Raw genomic sequence first — 15,870 nt, 5'->3', positions numbered from 1 at the left:
TCATACTTTTATATAATTTAGACAATAAAATATTAATAAAATGAGATAGTATTCTTTATTAAAGGTGGTAAAAAAAAAAATGTGACAATTATTTAGGATTGGATGAAAAAGAGACAATTAATCGCAGATACTATGATTTAATATAATGTTAGGTGAAATTGAACATATTAATCATTTTATAGTTATTTAGTCGATATTAATATGATCAAAGTCGTGTAATTAACCCTCGAAAATATGATAATGACACTCGTAAACATTCAATTTAATCAACTGTGTCGACAAAATGCAAAATCGATCGTGCAACTTTTTTGTATTATTAGGGAATCTGCTAACCTAATAGTATGATCTAACAAAATAGTGGGGAACTTAGTGGGATACATGATGCATTCACGTGTTAAACACTTAAATTTAATTTAACAAGTTTGCAAAAAAATTCAATATGCGTATTTTTAATAAAATTATTTATATTTAAAAAATATTTGACATTTTCAACAACACTTATGGTTTAGGTAAGTGATAGAGGGAGAGAGTTTAACGCCATTTAGGTTACACTAATGATATGGGACTTCATATAGTACAAGTCTTAATTGAACTTAAATAGAGTATCAAATCTATATACATATATCACAATATTATATGGATAAAGATAAATTAACAACAATTGTATATACAAAATGGAAAATACCCCTTAATTTAATTTTATTTTGAGGATAATATTTTATAACTAATTTACCCTTAGTAATTAATGTTGGATATTTCTAACTGTACTAGTTTAGGAAAATATCATTGATTTAGGTTTTAAACTATTTATGTTAATATTGATTAACACACTACATAATTAAATTACTATATTTAATTATAAAATAAATACTACTCCGTAGTATATAATTTAATAAAGTACTATACTACTTTTTAAAAGAAATTTATATTTGTTCATTTTATAGTTTAGTATCTAGTGTTTTATTGTCATTCATATTATTTTTTCATAACTTTTTTGGGGTTTTTTTTTTAATATTTCATTCAAATTGTTGTAAATCATCAATATTGTTACAATGAAATAATTCAATATATGAAAATAATAAATTCAAATAATAAAATAATTTTTTATATAACTGAAATGTCAACTATACATGAGAACATACTTATAGTCATAATAATTTAATATATTTTATGTTTTCTTTTTATTTTTGCGCTATTTTTCTTTAATATTTTCCTTAGCTTGTTCCTTTTTTATTAAATATCCAAAAGCATATACATAATTTTTTTAATTTTAATTACTTTTAGCGATAAGTATTTTTATATTAATAAATTATTAATCATTATTTCTTAACTAATCATTCAGTTATACAATAATATAATTGAATGCGAATGACCATTATCATTTTAATATATTTTTTACTATTATACATTGTATTATGTTTGTTTTGTAATTTTTGAGTCAAGATGTAGATTACACAAAAAAACCGACTAACGATCATCAATTAGTTGGACGAGAGTACTAAGAAATCAAGTATATATATAGTATATATATATATGGTCATCTTTATAATTTGCATTTAAAATTATTGAATAATAAAATATTTGGATGTGAATAATAATTAATGCTCCTACTATTGTTTTAATTTATTTTTATTACTTATATATCAAATTTATTTTTATTTCATGATTTTGCGTCAAGATATTGAATTAATGATTATCAGTTAGTTTAATGTTAGTATTATAAAATTAAGTGTAGATATATGTGGTTGTCCATAATTTACAATTTTAAAAATTATTTAATACTATTAAAATAGTTTGATCGAATGATTGTTTGTTTTAATTTATTTTTTATTGTTGTATTCATTTCATAATTTTTGAGTTAAAACGTCTAGTATTCAAGGAAATCGACGTGATGATATTTAATTAGTTGGATGACAATACTAATTAATTAAGTATATTTACAAGTAGTTATATTTATAATTTATAATTTCGCTACTATTCCATTTAACAAAGAAATAGTTAGTTTTTTGAATAACTATTATTATTTAGTTTATTTTTATTATAAATAAATCAAAATAATAATCTTTAATTAGTTAGAATACTGAAAATTGAAATAATAAATTATAATTAGTTGAATGATAATCCTAAATATTTAAATACATTATGTGACGTTCTTTTAGTGACTAAAATTTTATATGTCAATTTATTCAATAAAATTTTATTGTATAATACTGTAGCATTTAAATGCTGAGTCTGACTAATTACTTACCCAAGATTTTATTAAATGTATGATGAAAAATGTGATGAATCCATCATTTTAGTTTTGATCTATCTGTAATTATGTAGCTTTAAGATAGAACTACTTAATACTTTCCTAAATCTGTAGTTATTTAGTTAACAAACTTATTTTTTCCCTAAAATAGTTACGAAAGGGTAAATATGTGATATACAAACTAATTAATCGTCATTAATGTAATTATATATGTAAAATGTCTAAAATGTCCAATTTTGTATATACAATTTTTTTGTTAATTTATCACTGCCCATATGTGATATACAAACTAATTAATCGTCATTAATGTAATTATAGATGTAAAATGTCTAAAATGTCCAATTTTGTATATACAATTTTTGTTAATTTATCACTGCTCATATTATATATCATCAATGGAGTATCAAATCTAAATGGAGTATTAAAAACTTATAAATTTAATCACAATAATATATACATAAAATCTGGAAAACATCTTTAAGAGTACACTAACGATAGATCACATATATCATCATTATCGTAACAAATAATAATAAGTTATTATATAAATGATATTTTGATAGATGTACATAATAAATTTTAATTATATATAATAAATTATACATTTAAAGTTTAAATTAAGTAATATTACTACTTTTCTTTAAAAAAAAAGTAATATTACTACTTATTAGTACTCCCTCATTTTATAAAATAGCAACTATTTTTATTTTGGATTGTTCCTTAAAAATATAAATTTTAGAATCTTTCTATTTTAGGATGTGACCCCATAATCCACTAACTCTACTTTCACTAATTTTTTCTCTTTCTCTCTTATTCTATTCATTTTTCTTTTTATCTTTCTTATTTTATTAATTTTTTATATTTACTTTATAAATTGTGCATTAATTTTTATAAATTGTGCATTAATTTTATGTCAGTTTTAAATGTTTCCATTTTTTAATAGAGATTGAGTATTGCATATAGATATTCTGACGGACTGACCAATAAAGATGGAGCACCGAACTATTTACTGCAGCGTGCCAACTTTTCTACCCAAATGAATATGAAAATGAAAGGTAAAATAACTTTGAATTTCATGCCTCCTTTTTACTTTTTCACTTTCATATTTATTCAACGTGGTTATTATTAATTAATGTGGTAAGGTATAGCATTCAATCCGTCAACAAAAGTTGGTACATGAAAAAATTGCAAAATTGCTAAAAATTTTAAAGTAAAATCATTTACTATATAATTTCATAATATCCATTACGTACGGTGGCACAGTAAAAGTCATTTAGATACTTTTTTTTTCTCTATCTTTTACATTTTTCACTTTATTCTCCATTTACTTAACTCACTTACACAATTTTTTCTTAATCTCCGTGTCGAAAAGAAACGTCTCCATTACTATAGAACAGAGTACAATGTGCATAGTTTATTTTACATTAATACTACTATTAAACAAAAATCATATTCTTATCCATACGTTGAAGAGTGTGGCAATGAAATCGATCATTTTATTGGAGGGTATAACGGATGTCGCTTTCTTGTTGTTGGCCTAACAATCATTGGGTATAGATGCGTCTACATAGATATATGTTATATTCGGTTAATTACATTCATAATTTTATTTAGGTAATAAATGCATGTTGGGGTTGTGGCTTGAGAGTTGGGCCATGTTTTTGGGCATCCAATAATTCGAAAAAACTCAATGTTATTGACCCAGTTTTTCTGGACTTTGATAGGTCTGCCATCAGCCTAATCGATGGGTAACACACGATTAAAAAAAAAAAAAAAAAATTGTCAAAAAGTGTTCTACTATAATAAACAAAGAACGACTAATACAACGAGAAAGGAATTACTACTATTAGGGCATCCACAATGGGACGCCCTAAGCGACGCCCTATGCACCGCCACGTCAGCATTTTATCCTCCTCCTATTCCACCTGCAGTGGGGCAGACTATAGCCCCCCATAAGCGACGCCTTAAGCATTTTTCTATTATTTAAATATTTAAATACTTCAAAATTTGGAAAACTAAAACTTCATTTCATTAAAATTCAAACATTACAATACGAAAAAAAAACTACAATTTCTCAACGGCGGCGGTTGCGGGTCCAAACTTCTTCAATCATGTCGGTCATGAGTTGAGTATGGTCTTGTTGGTTGCGCATTGAGGCCTGTCGCTCTAGAACCGCACCGAAGCCAGTCGGTAATCCTCGAGTGACCGGTGAGGTCGCCGTGCTGGAGCTAGATCCGGCTTCATCATTCACCCAATTGGTGACATGGCCACGTTCTTGTTCGACTATCATGTTATGCATGATGATGCACGCATACATGACGTCGGCGATGACTTCCTTGTACCCGAAACGCGCCGGACCTTTCACGATTGCCCACCGCGATTGGAGCACCCCAAAAGCCCGCTCCACATCCTTCCGCGCGGACTCCTGCTTTGCACAAACAAGACTGTCCCCTCACCAATTGGGCAGCTGATCGTCTTAAAAAAAAACAGGCCACCTAGGGTATATGCCATCGGCCAAGTAGTACCCCATATGATGTGTGCGGCCGTTGGCAGTGAACTGAATGGCCGGACCGCGACCCCTGCACTGATCGGCGAATAGGGTGGACGAGTTGAGGATCATCGTCGGCTTCTAGGATCATCGACGGCTTCTAGGATCATCGTCGGGTGGCTGCCCTTGTAGCCGCTAGTAAATTGGCCTCTCCAGGCCGTCAGGCAGTTCTTCTACTTCCAGTGCATACAGTCGATGCTCCCTAGCATCCCAGGGAAGCCGTGCACCGTCTCGTGCATCCGCATCAAGCTCTGGCAATCGTCAGCAGTCGGGCGTCGCAAATATGTGTCGCCAAAAGCCTCCACAACTAACTTACAAAAATTCTTCAGACATTCGCGTCCAGTTGTATCCCCGATGTGAAGGTACTCGTCGAACATATCCGCTGTTGTGCCGTAGGCCAACTGGCGGATCGCAACCGTGCACTTCTGCAACGGCGTAAGTCCGGGTCTGCCGATCCCGTCTTCCCGATACTGGAAGTACTCATCACGGGCCTCCAACGTATGCACAATGCGGAGAAAAAGATCTCGGCTCATTCTAAAACGGCGGTGAAAAACATTCGGCCCCCACCTTGGATTCTCAGCAAAATAATATGCGAGTAGACGTTCGTGCGCTACGTCGTGCTCGCGGGGGACAAACGTCCGCCGTCGTATCGGGCGAGGGACCCGCGCCTCCGCCGCTTCCTGCTCCCGCTGCATTTGTGTCAAGCATTCCGCCTTGGCTTCATTAACGGCATCGAACAAGGCTCAAGTCAAGGCCCGTCTGCAGCCTTCCGATGTACTCAAATCGTAGTCGTCGGAATTCATTTTTGAGTCGATGAGAGAGAATAATTGAAGAGAAATTGAAGAGATGTGAAATTGGAGTGTGTGAAATGGTAGTGAATAGTAGAGTTTAAATAAGAAAAACTTTTGAAAAAATTCAAAAAAATTCGAAACGCGTGCCCATCGTCAGCGTCGTCCACAGTGGCGGACGATGCGACGGACGATGGGTATCCTCCGCGCATCGTCCGCGGACGATCTATTGGGCGCGGGCGATGGTTAACCCATCGTCTGCGATGCTGCAATGGCGGACGATACGACGAACGATGCATCGTCCGTCGCATCGTCCGCACCATTGCGGATGCCTTTATTCCTAATCAAGTGGATATGATAATATAATATCGAATGATGATTTTAAATAAATATCATATCAAACATATACATTATGATGATTTTAAATAAATATCACATCAAACATATATATATTAAGAGTTTGTTTGCTACACGGGATTAGAATTAATTAAAATAAAATTATTATTTTATAAAATTGAATTAGAAGTATTTAATTCTAAATCCTTTTGATAAAAATAAAGTAATAGAAATTGAATTTGAAAAATTTATACGCTCGGAACACACATAATACACATTGCATATACACACACAATGTGTGCAATATATATAGCGTGTGTAGTGTGTGTATAGTAGAATTAGGCCTGCTTATTCGGAATAAGCCAGTTCCAGTTCTAACCGAACCGGTTGTCTGGTTAACCTGTTTTAAATTTTCACAAATCCTAGAACCGGAACCGGAACCGATCGGTTCCGGTTTAGAATCGGCCGGTTAAGAACTGGTCGATTCACGTTCCGAACCGGAACCGATGTGTAATTTTAATCCGATATTATTTATTATTTTAAATAGTTCAATACTAAAAAATAATAATCCAACATCTAGAAATATAACAAATAATACCTTAAAATTCAAATAAATACCAAAAAAAATACAAACCAACAATACAATAATATTCATATATGGATAAGAGTGATGCCAAGTGTAGTAGGTCGGACTAGTTTATGTTAACAATTTTTTTTTATAAAAAATAGGAGTTCTACTTTAGCAATTTTATTTTAAAATTGAATTCCATTTTTCCTTTTTTGGCTTAACAAATATTCAATGGATTTCCAATACTAATTGATCTTGGTGTGACTTTTTGGTTTATAACAAAACAATTAATAAATTATTGACAAACATGTTAAAATCGTATGTTAAATGAATTGTTACATAAATTTGTTATAAAGTTAAATTTCTATCATATGAAATGATATTGTATCTTTATAAGTTCTTTTGGACATTAAAGACAAACATATAATCTCTTATTCATTGTAGTTAGTTCATAAAAAATGGATTGGGAAAATAATTGTAGATTCAAAGTATCACGATTTAAACATTTTAATATTTCAGAAAACATAGCTCACAAATCTAACATTGTTTAAATCTAAAAATCACTCAATGTTTCAAATTATTTTTCTTTATTTCAAAACTAATTTAATTAAATTATATTTATTAGTATATTATATTATAAAAAAAATAAAATTGAATTATAATCTGGTTCCCGATTAGGAACTGGCCGGTTCCGGTTCCGGTTCATCAATTAACTGGCCGGTTTCGGTTAACCGAGAACCGTTTAAGCACCCATAAGGAGAATTGAATGCTCTAATTCCATTACAGTCATATAGCCCAGGTATTTCTGCCAAATCTCCATTACTTACGAGTTAAGCTAATTTGTTTATTTTTCAGGTGAACCAATTCAAACAATGCGAAGTGATGAGATTACTTATTTGTAGATCATTTCAACCAAACAGGAAATAACGGTGTGAAGCCGCTCAACTTCCTTCGGCCGTCACCGGCCACCTCTTATCCACCTCTATACAAACAAAACTAATAAATAACGAATTTTCTATTATTCATATATTATTGAATTAAGAAGTTTCTCAAACATAACAACTGCCACTATATTTTAACAAAATCTCACGTGAGTGAGGGCGTATGATGCGCGCCTGTATTTTCTTTTTTTTTTTATTTTTTTTATCACAACTGAAATTATGAATCGTCGCCGACGCGGCTTTGTTCAGACATTTTCCTACTTTATTCTAATATTCAACTTCATATATAACACTTTACAAATCCTCACAAAATATAAGTTATTCACATTGTGAATTAAAATATGTGATAGCTTTGAAGTTTTTCGTGAGGAGCACACATTAATTACTTTATTCTGACAATATTATACTATTATAAAATTTATTGACATGGATCTCCGACTCTCCGTAGAAATTGTGAAGTATCCAGATCATATTTATGTATCAATTATCATTACACCAATGTGAACTTATAGAATTTTATGTGAACAACTTTTAGGTAACCGTTTGTTAAAAATTCTCAAAAACTTGACTTTCTTTTTTTCTAGCGGTTTTCATAAAATGTCCAACTATGTAAAACAGTAAATTGCTGGGGTGACGAAAAGCCGATCTACTTAGTCGTAGTCTAATGTGAAATATTTTTCTCCTCAACCCATAAAACGACATCGTTATAGCGAAAAAAGGTTAAAAACATTTTATGCTCTCATCTTTTAGAACATTAGTGTATTTCATAAAATGTCCCTTACTTTTAGCATATTCCAGAAAATCTCCATAACATTTGAAAAAAATGAGTTGAGGACACCAAACCCTATTAACCCTTCTCGATTTTTTTTGCTAAAACGATGTTATTTCATGTGTTGATGACTTGATGGGAATTTTTGCATAGCGGAATATTTTGTGAAATACGTTGAAAGTTATGAACATTATTAAGTTGAGGACATTGTATAGAATTTGCTGAAAGTCATGAGCATAAAACACTAGTATTATATACTGTACACAATGTAATTATGAGTTTGGGATTTTTTATTTAAAATACAATCTGAATCAAACCGAATGCCCAAATTTTGAAGAAAAAGATATCCTAAATCTAATCCAATCTTATGAAAAATCCAAATAAATATGGATGTCAGTTTAAAATGAGTTGAAACAAGATTTATAGAAGTAGTACTTTCCAAAACAAAATCAATTAATGCATTGGGTGCTTCTATCGATACAGAAATGAATATATATTTGAGCATAATACAACTCATATTAACCTGTATATCTAACTGAAACCAATAATTTGAAAGCCCCCGCTTTCAAATAAGTATTATACTATTAATTTTATTTTGAATAAATACATATTTTTCCTTTCTAACTGATATTTTATTTAAAACTACAGATTATATCCATTTAACGAATGTATACATTTAATTATTCATAACTTTTTTAAAGGTGACACAAATATTTAAGAAAAAACATGTATATTATGAATCCTAGTGTTGCAATATGAAGCCGAAATATATTTAACCGCGTATTTGAAATTTGTTACAGAGTATTTCGAATTCGATACGTCAACATATATGTCAGTTTCAACAAACAAGAATACTGGTCAAAATGCGTAAAACCCTACTATTTCTTAGTTGCGCGTTTAATTTACTTCCACGAAACTCCTCTATATATATGTATAAATACACCAATTCTGCTTAGTTTGAAGGAAATTCAATCATTCCTACTTGTACTAATTCTCCTTTCTCATAATTTGGGGGTTTTAATTTAATTAGGGATTCAAATCTGATTCCATGGAAAAATACGCGCGAGTTTTCAACCGATTCGATTCCAACGGCGACGGCAAGGTGTGCCCGGCGGAGCTGCAGCGGTGCGTGGCGGCGATAGTTGGGGAGATGACGGAGGAGGAGGCGGCGGCGGCGGTGGCGCTGATGGATTCGGACGGGGACGGATTGCTGAGCATGGAGGATCTGGTGAGAGTGGTGGAGGATGCTGCGGAGGAGGAGAAGGCGAGCGATCTGAGGGAGGCGTTTAAGATGTACGAGATGGAAGGGAGCGGCTGCATTACGCCGTCGAGCCTGCGCCGGATGCTCAGCCGACTGGGGGAGCGGAGGAGCGTCGATCAGTGCGGCGACATGATCGCCACCTACGATCTCAACGCTGACGGAGTTCTCACGTTTGATGAGTTCAAGGTCATGATGGCGTCGTCGCCCTCGGCGGCGGTGGCGGTGACGGCGTGTAAATGATTAGTTGTGAATTATTCATTTGATGATTTGTGTAGAGCTAGGGATTCATTCTTTTGGTATTCGAGACGATTATATATTCTTTATTATGGCTTTATTCTTCTTATTTTCTTTTTTCTTTTTGGCATTAATATTCGAGACTATTTATTTTTGCTGAGATGGATTTTATTCATCCACAGCGCACTCAAATTTCTTCAATTAGAAGCACCTTTCACTCATTGTCAATTCTCATATTTGTGCAATATGATACATGCATGTATGATGTCTACGAACAAGTCATTGTACCATACATATGCACAAGACATTTCACGATTGCAAACCATGATTGGATAACGGTGAATGGTCGTTATGTGTCCTTTACACGATGACTCGTCTCTATGCAAAAACAAGCTCTTTTGGCCTTAGTAGCACACAAAATGATCTTGGCTTTTTCGAATAGATAATGTCTGTAAAATAGTAGTTCATGTTGTAGGAAATTCATTAGGCATGAATCATATAAATGAGGCGAATTTAAGAGAGAGTAAAATGATTGAACTATTAAGATTTTAATTAGACATTTCTTTTTCAACCAATAAACTAAAGATTCAGGCAAATAAAACAACAATAATAATAGAAATTATTAGATCCTCCATAATAATTCAATTAAAGCACACCACTCAATGTCCAATATAAGAAAAGCTAATTACGCGTCTTTTGTGAAATTTATTATTTAACTGTCATCTTTTCATTTTACGTATACTCTTCCAGATTTCCAGTCTTCCATATGTTTAGTTGTAAACTTAACAAAATAAATATATATAAAAGAGAGAAAGAAAAGTGGATGCCACAAAGGCAAAATGATGATGTGGCGTAAATTTTTTGTATAGAATCTAGAATCATAGAGTAAAATTTGTGAGATAGTTTTACATGTCAAAATTGATAAGATGCATGTACTATCATGGTTTATATTCAAAGACATCATGACATCAAACATAAATAATTAAGATTATAAAACTATAAATGATTATACGGCGATCTAACACAAAATTTAAAAATAGTAATAGATTACAAGTTTCACATAATACTTTAATTTTGGGAAATAAAGATAATTTCGACATAGCGTTCGCATAATTGAAATATAAAATTGGTGACACTAGAATACGTCCTGGATGACGAAGTCAACCTGGACCAGAAATATTATTGCTTGGTTTATATCTTGACCATGACCAACTTCTAACCCATTCGTGGGACTGAAGCAACCAGGTCCACATTCGAATTAGCTGCGTATATAATATGGTAAGCTAAATTGTTGGTTATTTACAAATCCCATATATATTCTACTACTATTTATTTATTTGTTGATGTCAAAAGGAAATTTCTAGTAGCAGTATTTGTTAATAACAAGAAACGTTAGTAGACCGATCAAACACCGGATAAACTTATAAATTATAATTTTACAATATACAACGTGTACAAAAAATATTACTACTTGTTTAGTAGAACTATATTAAAAGAATAAAAATTAAACTTGTTAACTTTTGCTCCAAAAGGAAAGTAGGAGTTTAAAATTTATATTTCGTGATTATACACTACATAATAACAATACACAGATCAAAATTTATATATTTAAATAAAATTTGACCCGCCAGTTTTGACAAAAGACAAAATTTATATATTAATCACTCCGTCGTCATCTCTTGCAGCAGCCTCGCTGCAATTTCGCCCGCACAGCTGCATCGCCACCGCCATGTTACAATCCATGATCCATCCACCCCTGCATCTTCAGATCCCAAAACCCTCTCTATCTCAAACAGAAACATGATACAAGACCACCAAAGAAGACATCTATCGTTATAGTTGGTAATAGAAAAACCTAGTACATAATCTCGAGAAGAATTGGTAGCTCAACTTCTTTAGTTGCCACCTTATCTCTCACAAAGAATATAACAAGCTCTATTGCTTTAGCACATGAATGGAGCACCAAATTTTATGTCAAAGAAAATCCTGAGTGTAAGAAGAAAGGCAAACGGCTCAACATAATCCATATGATTTGTTACCATCAGGTGGCAATCTAAATATGCCTTGCAAAGTAAGAATTTGCCAATTGTGAGGTTTGGCACGAAATGACCCGATATTAATGCAAATAATCCAATATTTAAATTCCATTGTGGTAAAGACTTATAATCTTGAATTTTTTGCAAGTTTGGTATATATATGATCATCATCAGCAGAATGTGATATAGAGGATTCGCCAACCAAGTAACAAGTAAAAACCTACATAACGTCCTGCAACAAACCTGAAATTAGTTAGCAGAAGTTTTAATAGATCACATGCACCTTGGAAACTAGCATGAGATTCACAAAAATATGTGAAACGGCAATCACAATGTCGTCGATAGAATGATAGTTATCACTTTTCTATGCAATAAATTAGCAATGTGTACTGATTTATGTTACCTATTCATGTGTAAATGACACGATATTCACAACAATCATCAGTCGATCATTTCAAAATTTTGACAACATTTTATTAGGTTTAATTTTTGACAACATTTTATTAGGTTGAGCTGATAAGATATCTTTGTTTCCAACATATTCCAAGTTAATTTCACTAGTTCAAGTATAAAAACTCCATTACCAACATATATTATGAACTAACTTCTTTTGTAAAATTAGCAATTATAGTGCTCCATATCAAACTCAACCAACCCAATTAATCAAAACATTCTCCGTTCTCTACCCTTAAAATCTCGGCCAACACTAACTTTAATCTTAAGCTATTAAAATCAAAGAAATTAAAAAAAAACTTTACCTAGGATTCATCTCTTAATTCAATTTCTGTCAAATGCTTCAAGATACACCTAAATGAATTTCCATATGCAGATTAAACAAAAATCTCACATGCCCAATACTTAAAGTTTCGGCCATTTCAATTATTGATTCACAATCAGATTATTTTCGCATATCAAAATCCATCTTATTGGCCCATTTAATTTTCCTCTATATTTTCAATATATGGGCCCTTGCCAAAATAGGCCCATTTAAAATCAAAAGCTAAACCAGAAAATAATATCTCAACTTTTTTTTTTTGTTTTTAATTATTTAAGATAATTCGAAAAATCTGATTAAATCCTTATCCGAAATTAGGAACACCGATTCCAGTCATGGCGACCTCACACTTGGCCAATCTCTTCTCTCTCCTCAACCCCTCGAAGCCACCACCGTCGGCGGCGCCCTCTCGCGCTCCCAAACTCCCGCCGCTTCATCTCTCCTCCTCGTCAGACTCGCATCCAGTGTTCGAGCCGCTGGTCCTGTCCAACGAGGCGCAATCGCGGCCTTCGTACTCCTCCGACGTCGCGGCGGTGGTGTGCCCTTCGCTGGCGTACGCCAACACGATGTTCTTCCGATCCGCCTACAATGTGCAGGTGATCGTGGACGACAACGAGCCGGAGGAGAAGCTGCTCGGCCGGTTCAGGAGGGAAGTTATGCGCGCCGGAATCATTCAGGAGTGCAAGCGCCGCCGCTTCTTCGAGAACAAACAGGAGGAGAAGAAGCGGAGGGCTCGCGATGCTGCCAAGCGCAACCGTCGGAGGTCTCTCTCTCACTCTAATTATTACTGTTGGCGCTCTGCAATTTGCTCTGTTTCTATTTCTCTTATTTTGCTCGAATTCATTAGTGGTGGATGAGGATTGGTTTAGTATATTTGCATTTGAAGGATAATCCGTGATAATTGAATCAATTAGTGAATTTTATTAGCTAACTCGAAAAATTGTGAAATATATGGATGCAATTGTAGTTGATGCTTTTTTTTATCTTTAAATAAAATTGAGATTGAAGTGGTGTGTGCTGTATGTATAACATATGTAGTTGGGAAATTAAGTGCTACAGAGAGGGGGAAGGCGGGAGATTTGATTGATTATCCAAATAAGGTATTGATGTAGGCAGATTAAGTGCGTGCTTCTTAGAGTCTTTAGATACTTGCATGTTTGGAGTTTTGAGGTTTAAACTTTGATGAGCTTTTTTGTCAAAACTGGCATGTCTATAGATGCATATTTGTTGGAATTCCTTGAAAATTTTCATATATTGATCAGATTGATGTGGTTTTTTGTGGCACAATGGTCTTACATCTGTTACATGTTCAAATATCCATGAATTTGAAGATAATTCATTGCGGACATGATTATCTTTAAGAAACATGTTCCTTGATCATATTCTTTTTATGAATTATCTACAGACGTCCTCAAGCGAAATTCACAACACAAGATAAACCAGAGATCTCAAAGAGCAAGAAGGAAGACGATGATGACAACTGGGATATTCCTGAAGGAGTCCTTCCCAAGTGACCATATCTTTGTATCTTCTGGTTGAATGCTGCTCTGCTTGTCTTTTTTGCCTCTCGTCTTTTTCGCCTCTATAAAATTGCAGCAGTGAATGTGAGTTTTCGAGGTCTCATCGTTGCAGCTTTCTTCTGCCGATTTTGGCAATGTGAAATTTAGTATGAATTCACTGGTTCGGATGAGGTGGGCTTTGTATTCATCCGAATCATTATTTTACTACTGATCAAATTGAGATGGATGAAATTGGATTTATGTAAATTGTATGCAGTAGTAGGTGTTAATATTATGGTCCTGTGCAAGTATATGTTGTTGGTGTCTGAACTCTACCACTAGATTGCTTTTGGATTTACAATTGAAAATTTGAGAAGGAATTGTTTGCAACGAAATCTAACTCTACCACTAGATTGCTTTTGGATTTACAATTGAAAATTTAAAAAGGATTGTTTGCAATGAACTCTAACGGTGAACTTGAAAATTATAATGCTGTCAAGTTAGTATGGAGTACTCCTATTTGTTTTGATTTAGAATTTGATTAGCATGACATGCGGTTTGTTGATTATTTTGATATTTATAAATTACAGCGCCTGATGGGTAAATATGGTTGGAAATTGCGTGGGTAGAAGTTGAGAATCTAAACTTTTTTCACCCTACATTTCTTTGTAATTCCAATTACGAATTACTTTTGAAAATAAATTAATAATTTTAAATATAATTAGATATTAATCGATATTTGTGGAATGGGCTTCAGAATTTAGTGCAGTTAATGGGCTTTAGTTTTTATTGTGGAAGACAAGGAATTAGTGAAGCAATATTGATCGGAATATTTTGGGTGGAGAGAAATATTTCCATATGTCCCAACAAAGATAATTCAATTTCTTTTTCAAATCATATAACAAAAGCTCCTCCCGTACCATAAAAACAATCTTCTTTTTTGATTCGGTGCCGTCCCACAAAAATAGTCATCTTCCATTTTTGGCAACTTATTTTCTCTTATGAGACGAGTCTCATTATCCACTAAATACTTCAATCATTTCTTTTTACCTCTCTTTTGTTTTACCAATTTTTCACTATAACATGTGTCATCTGAGGATCTCTATTTTTATGGGATGGAGAGAGTATAATTTATTTCAAAAAATATTAATCTTTATTTTATTATTTCTAATACATTATTCTCTTTATTTTAGTACTAGTACATAAAATAACACGGTATAAAACCATGAGGGAAATACATGTTTAGTCCGTAGTATTTGAGATTCTCACACCACAGACCCCTGGTAGAAAATATTAGCATTGTAAACCCCTAACATTTAAGTTATTCACGAATGAGGTTTTTTAAGATGAAAACGCCCCACAACCCATGAAGGGCAGTTTTGGGCATTTATATTTTTGTACCTTTCTACGCCTTTCTGCATTGATCTGAAGTAAAGTGTATGTTTTTGTATATGTAATCCAATTTTTGTCAAGGTACTTTATGTAAAAATTTAGACGAGTACTTCATATATTAATAAGTTGCTTTTTACAACATTAATTATGTGCGCGTATGTTTGTCATTAATGGCAATTACCATCTTCTTAACTTCCTTCAACAAATAAACTCCCTTTATATAGACAATGTATGCCTCATGTATTTTCATCTTCTTCATTTATTCAATGCAAATATTATAAATGAGATGTGTTGGATGCGTAAACAATTATTAGAAATGAACCATTCACCACTTAAAAGGCCTTATAAGGGGGAGCGTAATTGATAGGGGTTAAGTTCCCTATCGAGAGGTTTGTAGAGCACGCGAAGATTGAACGGAGCAAAAGAGATAATTCCTGAAGTTCTAGGGTTTTTGGAACAAGAATGAGAATAG

General features: G+C 32.8%; 2 protein-coding genes across 2 annotated transcripts; both read left to right on the top strand.

Annotated features, from left to right (window-relative positions):
* The first annotated feature begins 9,187 nt into the window (after positions 1 to 9,187).
* On the top strand, positions 9,188 to 9,796 carry LOC148932728 (uncharacterized). Its single transcript, XM_089066106.1, has one exon. The coding sequence runs from the start codon at positions 9,250 to 9,252 to the stop codon at positions 9,700 to 9,702; it is 453 nt and encodes a 150-aa protein (XP_088922232.1). The 5' UTR covers positions 9,188 to 9,249; the 3' UTR covers positions 9,703 to 9,796.
* Positions 9,797 to 12,813: 3,017 nt separating this feature from the next.
* Positions 12,814 to 14,317, top strand: LOC148932727 (small ribosomal subunit protein bS21c-like). The gene is made up of 2 exons (XM_089063827.1): positions 12,814 to 13,270; positions 13,913 to 14,317. Exons 1-2 carry the CDS (start codon positions 12,843 to 12,845, stop codon positions 14,019 to 14,021), a joined length of 537 nt encoding a protein of 178 aa, XP_088919953.1. The 5' UTR covers positions 12,814 to 12,842; the 3' UTR covers positions 14,022 to 14,317.
* The last annotated feature ends 1,553 nt before the right edge of the window (positions 14,318 to 15,870 follow it).

This window comes from Salvia hispanica, chromosome 2 (genome assembly GCF_029641045.1).
Source record: "Salvia hispanica isolate PSC_SH4W2 chromosome 2, Shi_PSC_v1, whole genome shotgun sequence".
In the NCBI taxonomy this organism is placed as follows: domain Eukaryota; kingdom Viridiplantae; phylum Streptophyta; class Magnoliopsida; order Lamiales; family Lamiaceae; genus Salvia; species Salvia hispanica.
The sequence above is the reverse complement of the archived record's forward strand: the minus strand, read 5'-3'. Positions and strand labels throughout refer to the sequence as shown.

Coding starts and splice junctions, on each gene's coding strand:
- LOC148932728 (XM_089066106.1), top strand. CDS start 9,250: ATGGAAAAATACGCGCGAGTTTTCAACCGATTCGATTCCAACGGCGAC.
- LOC148932727 (XM_089063827.1), top strand. CDS start 12,843: ATGGCGACCTCACACTTGGCCAATCTCTTCTCTCTCCTCAACCCCTCG. Junction 13,271..13,912: donor GCCAAGCGCAACCGTCGGAG/GTCTCTCTCTCA, acceptor AATTATCTACAG/ACGTCCTCAAGCGAAATTCA.